This window comes from Corvus brachyrhynchos, unplaced genomic scaffold (genome assembly GCF_000691975.1).
Source record: "Corvus brachyrhynchos isolate BGI_N302 unplaced genomic scaffold, ASM69197v1 scaffold61, whole genome shotgun sequence".
Taxonomy (NCBI): domain Eukaryota; kingdom Metazoa; phylum Chordata; class Aves; order Passeriformes; family Corvidae; genus Corvus; species Corvus brachyrhynchos.
Window position 1 is genome coordinate 925330 of NW_008236478.1, and position 6000 is coordinate 931329.

General features: G+C 43.4%; 1 protein-coding gene across 15 annotated transcripts in view; it reads left to right on the forward strand.

Annotated features, from left to right (window-relative positions):
- The window catches only part of SORBS1 (sorbin and SH3 domain containing 1), a 75543-nt gene extending 71673 nt beyond the window's left edge, over positions 1-3870 (forward strand). For all 15 annotated transcript variants that reach the window (XM_017725902.1, XM_017725903.1, XM_017725906.1 and 12 more), the window contains 2 exons: positions 792-904; positions 1711-3870. In XM_017725902.1, the coding sequence (XP_017581391.1) occupies positions 792-904; positions 1711-1778 (181 nt within the window). In that variant the 3' untranslated portion in view covers positions 1779-3870. The remainder of the gene's footprint in view (positions 1-791; positions 905-1710) is intronic.
- The last annotated feature ends 2130 nt before the right edge of the window (positions 3871-6000 follow it).

A 6000-nucleotide genomic window follows, 5' to 3' on the forward strand; every position in this document is an offset into this window, starting at 1 on the left:
AAGCTTGGTGAGACCTTACACTGATGGTTCTGAGAATAGCAGCCCGCACTGCGTGCTGGGGACTGATGCTCACAGCAGTTGGCTTCTGAAAGGAGCCTTTGCTTTCTCTTTATGCAGAATGGGAAGTCTCACATCAGCTCTATTTTCATGCTCCATAGGCAGGGGACCCAAGCCTCCCCAGATTTGCCCAAAGATTGTTTCCACTCCCTGAGGATCCTTTCTAATGAATACAGGGTGCCTGTGGTACAAGTGACATCTCAGGGCAGGATTCAGCCTTGGGTTTTGTTTCCACTGTACCTCCTCAGCCATGATTTATCCAGCAACCTTAGTGCAGGAGTAGGCAGTATCTTTTTCTGAAGTCCTTTGCTCTGCCATTTGGTCAATTATGGCTCTGCCTGTGTGCATGGGCAAGGGAACAGTTGTCTCATTTAGCCCAGGAATGAGTGTATCCAGGTTTTGGCTTGCACTCAATAGGGCGTCTGCAATGGTATGTTCTCTAGGTGCTACATTAGGAAGAACCTGGTTGGTTGTCTGTGCAGACAACTACATGGCAGAAAGGGAGCAGAAGCTCTCCATATATCCCACACAATATAGGCATGACATTTTTTACTACCGTGACCTTTTGATAATAGCGAATTCAATGTAGTTGGCTTCCACCTCTCAAAAGGAAAACACAGGTTCAGATTGCATTGGACAATATGTAATAGGAATTAAGGGATGGGAAACATCTCCTCCTGAAGGGGTGTCAAAGAAATCCAATGGCTAACATGTAGTATCTTTCTGGTTTTTAGAGTTAGCTACCAAGCCCTCTACAGCTACACTCCTCAGAATGATGATGAGCTGGAACTGAGGGACGGTGACATTGTCGATGTCATGGAGAAATGTGATGATGGCTGGTTTGTAGGTGAGTGTGACACTTACCTGTCAGCAGAGCTTTTGGGGATGAGCAGTTTTGCAGAGTGTCTGGAAGTTGCCTTCATTTGTGGGGTCAAAATGGTGAAAAAAATTGACTCAAATTTTTCCAAAATTTCCCATCTTTTCCCACCAAGAACATTAAAATTAGGCTGCAGGGTGGTGGAGCTTTGTTTTCCTTGCTAGGTCTCTAGTACTTCCTTCTTTATCTTCTTAGTACCTCCATTGTTGTCTTTGTCCTGAACCTTCTTGCTCACACAGGTTGCAGAGCAACAGGGGGAACCAAGAAAAACTGGATTTCTGTAGTATTTCCAAAGCTGAGGGAGCCATGACTAGTTACAGAAAGTGGCAAGTAACGAGGTGAAGGCAACACACAGATAGGAGTTGCAATCCATGAAAATCCAGCCTCAAGTGCATGTTTAGCAAAATCCTTTACCTTCAAGGAGTGCAAGTCTGGACAGTGTTCTCCATCTCAACATTTCAAATCTAGGTTTGCTATCTCTTCTTAAGGGAGATTAGCTCATTTACACTGAGAGGAGCTTGACTTCCAACCTATAGGCCCAGGAGCTTTCATCAGCATCTTATTAATTGTTAAAGGGGAAGACCAAAGATGATTAATAGCAGAATTAGTTGTGATCTGGTCTGTACCAAAAGGCTCTTTGATTAGGGCTCCTATTTAGTACTAGGAATCAATGTCTGCAGGCCAAAGAGGTTGCCACCTGTACCTTTTTAAATCCTGGAGCCTTCCTTGCATGTCTCCATCTTACTCTGTCTTCCTTGTGTTTTATTTTGCAACAGGTACATCCAGAAGAACAAGGCAATTTGGCACCTTCCCAGGCAACTACGTGAAGCTTCTTTACCTGTAAAATAACAGTGATCCCACCATGACAATGATGGGATTCCTTTCCAGATGGTGTTTTTAAACAATGAAGAAACAGACAATTTATGAATGTAATAGACAAGAGGTGAGAAGTGTTAGGAGGATGTGATTATGTGGTACACTATTGAGTTGAATGTGTAAGCCCTGCTTCCATGGAGTCAGGGTGTGATTTGTTTGCTGAAGAAGAGACAGTTTCTAGTTTACAGTGCTGCCTTTGTGTATTCCTCTCCCTTCCCCAGCAAGAGTTTTGATGATAATCTTAATTTGTACGGAGTACTTACCTCTGAGAAGGCTTCAGGGAAGCACATGGTATAGGTTTTATTTGTGTGTTGAGATAGGATAGTGCTTTGGGGCAGTACTCAGCCCTGCAGCTGCTCACGTTTGTTGGAACAGTTCAGGAGGCCAGGCTTGCTGCCCAGTTTCTGCCTTGCTGAAGACTCACTTTTCTCTGCCTTCCAGTTCCATAGAAAACCCCTCCTTCATGTCATGCATCTTAAGACCCAGCAGAGGCAAAGGACAGCTGATACAATTAAACTGCAGAGCTCTGTGTGGAAAAGGAGTTTGGGACTGGTGGTTTAATCCAGAGAGGTCAGCCAAAGCATAATGCAAATGTGCAAAAATCCCAAACCCTTGAAGAACGTATTACCAATCTCTGCAGGGTTTTTTCTTTTGTGCAGAGTGTGTGTGCGTGAGTGTATTGTGTGCATCAAAATAAACTGAGTCCTGTTTTTTTAAAGAGAAATCAGCCTAGCTTTGACATTTTTCTGCACAAAGAATAGAACCAATAAACAGAACATCCGTGAGGGCGAATCCTGTTTATGTGTCCTACGGCTGTTCACTTTCTCTGCTCCTCCTGCCCTGTTGCTGGCCCTAAAGGATCATACACCTTTTGCAGTATATGCTTTGGGATGAAGACTTTACTTCTTTCCCAGCATTAAATCTTAGAGGCTCTGATAAATCTGAGCAATGTATCACTGAGGGTGCCTTTTTTTTTCATTTTGGTTTCAGTGTTGATTGTAGGTCTCAAATAAATACATGCATTTTGGCTGCCTCTTAGTCATACAAAAAAGTCTAATCATTTTGGAAAGCTGTTCCCAGCAGTTATTACCAGTTACATAAATTTGTATTTCCTTAAGGGGAAAAAAAAAAACTACCATGGCTTGGCTGTATGTTTGCCTGTAAATCCACTATGAATACTCTTTTGATAGACTTTTTGTTATTAAGGAAAAGCATAAACAATACCAGTTCTATCAGACTTTGCTTCCTACAGTTACCGTACAAATAGCAAAGGGTTAGATTGCTATTTTGTCATAAGCCGTATTTAATAATATAAAATGCCTATTTTTATGCTGATGCTTTTATACAGATTTATTAAGAGTAAACTACAACTAACTGTTAGCACGACTTGCGATGTTTTGATAAACTAGCCATGCTCCTGGGTTTGAAATCAAGTAGGCTTGTCTTCCGTCTCAGCGGAAGAGAAGACTCTGTGTCTCAGAAGTTTGACTGTAAATATGTATATTTAACTTTGTACAGACAATGTACTTACCTTGTATAGAGAAATAATTTAAACACATTGAATGAAGGGAGGGACAAAAAGGCAGTTGTGAAAGGTTGGGATTTTTTTTCACTTTTATTTAAGTGATGGAATTCCATGTATGTTCACATAAAGAGTTTTAGCACAAAATATTCATTATGAAAGGGTTTCAGATATGACACAAAGCACCACTGTTTATTTTCTGCAGAAGATATCTTGATTCCTGCATCTTATTTATGGGGTTGTTGTTCTGCTTTGGGTTTGCCCTCCAGTTATTTGCAACAATGTTTAGGTCTGTTGCTAAGATTGGGTAACACCAAATAAATCTATCCAGCAAAGTAACATGTTGATATTGATTGTATATAACATACTCATTTAAAGGTTAATTTTCTGTTCTTGCTCTTGCCAGTTTAAGTTAAACACACACACACACATAACACACGTATCCACACAAACTGCAACTTACTTTGTGTTGATTTTTTGTTTCTTATTGCAGTGGATTACTATTTGACAATTAATAAATGGAATTATTGAATTACTATTGTGTTTCTTGTACAAATTATTAAATAAAGTCTACTCTGGTTGTTCCTGTAGCAATGCACTTTTATACTAGTGCCCTGCTGTGGCTGCCTTTGTATCCATACTGACCTGTGCGTGTTTGCCATGGGCTTTCCCACTGTCCTGCACCTGAGCATCCTGCTTGTGATTTGGCTTGAGCTCACCAGTTTTCCTTCCTGAGCTGTAGGCTGGCTGTGACTTTTGCTTAAACAAACCAAGGTGTAGAAGCAGAGGAAAAGCTGGTTTTCACACAGATCTTGCTGTAACATGGTGACAGGGTACAGTTGCTGTGGCATGCACAGGAGTGTACTTGGGAGGTCAGGAGTACCCCCCAGCCCACTGGTTCACAAAGGCTCTGTGTGACCTCAGATGAGAAGACCACCCAGGTTAAGCCAGACAAGAAACTCCAAATGCCAACCTGTGTAGGAAGGGGTGTCGGTTGATGTTGAACTTACATGCCATGTGCATTTTTAACTCTGACTTGGGTCAAAAGCTTAAAGACATTGCCTTCTGGTAGCTGCACCCTGACATGGTGCAGGTATGGCTACAGCATTAACTCATGGGGCTTGTGCAAGGTCTGTGGTGATCATGTCATGTCTCCCAGCCCTGCAGCAATACACCTATCTGGGACTTTTTGGGTGTGCCTTGTGTAAGGGAACAGTCCCTGAAGGAGTAGAGTGAGGGAAGTGCTGAGCTGCCTGGGTGGGCTCACTGGGGCCCAGTAACATACGAGTACCCAAAAAATGCATCCTGCACCTCCACACGTTTGTCTCCTGCATGGTGCCTGTGCAGATCTGTGCTCACCTTGAAGATCGGTATTTCGCAAGGAGTTTTAACTTCTTAGAGACCTCCATCTCAGACTAAGCCAGAACTGGGCAACAGATTCAAACTGTGTGCTGATGCAACCAGATGGCCAAGCAGATAGATAAACGTCATGGCTGCACTCAATGATTTTAGGAAGTCAAACTATAAACAAGCCAATCCTAAAACCAAACTACCAGGACAGCAAAAGCCTCAAGCTATTTTACATGTTTTTAGCACACAGATACAAGCCCTTTTTTGTTTCACAAGTCACTTTGTATAAAAGCCAAAGGGCAGCCTGATCATGGCTTTGCTGCAATGACAAGCACTGCTTGCCTTTGCTTTACAGCAGCCTGGACAGGGAGGGGAGAAACTCATCTGTATCTGCTGAACACTGGTATTTACTGATGTCACTCTCTAACCGAATCTAAGGTAAGGAAACTAGAGGTGCTAGTGACTGCAGAAGCTGGGCAAGCAGAGAGGAGAAGATGACCCAGCAGTGTGCAACAGCCCTCTGGAAATCCCACACACCCTGGGGCAGATGAGCTCTCGGTGTCACTTTCTTCACTGCCATGAGATGTGTAATGATGTGGTGGAAGAACTACTTCTCTTTGCTAGAGATGAGATTAATAGTCTGGACGCATGGACCGTGGAAAGAAATAGCCTGTGAAAAGACAAACTAATGCAGGAAAAAGGGTGCAGCCACAAAAGGGAATTGCAGAAGCAAGCTGTGCCTTGTGATGGGATCATTTGTGGCCGTGTCTTGTAAGACCAGTACCTGGGTGACCTGCATCATCCCTGTTTGCTGCCTGCTCCATGCTCCCCTGCTGTGGCTGAATCCCAGCTTCAGCTGCAGCTTGCTGCTGTTCTGCTTATGGGTGAGTTGTATTCATAACTAAATAAGCAGCAGTGCTTGCACGCCAGTTGTAAATACCAGTGCCGTTGCTGTGACCAACCTCTCCCACTCGTCCACCACCAGATTACTGAGGGCTTAACGTGCAACTGGAAGAACTGTATTTCCTGAATCACAGCTAAGAAGGTTGGCTGAAAAAGCTGTATAGAAGAATTCCTTTTGTTGGTGGTACCGTGCTTAAGGGGCTAGAGATAAACAAAACGCTACCTAAATCAGTGAACATGGGATAAATTAGCAGAAAGGTAATACCCTTCCCAGGCTCCGCCCTCACTCATCAGATCCTGGCGAGGAAACTGCAGGGCTTATTTCCATCGCCCCCATTAGGTTTCGGAGTTAACATTGCTCTAGACTGGAGAGTATTTGCCTGGGAGATGCCACATCGGGGCACTCCTACGTGCG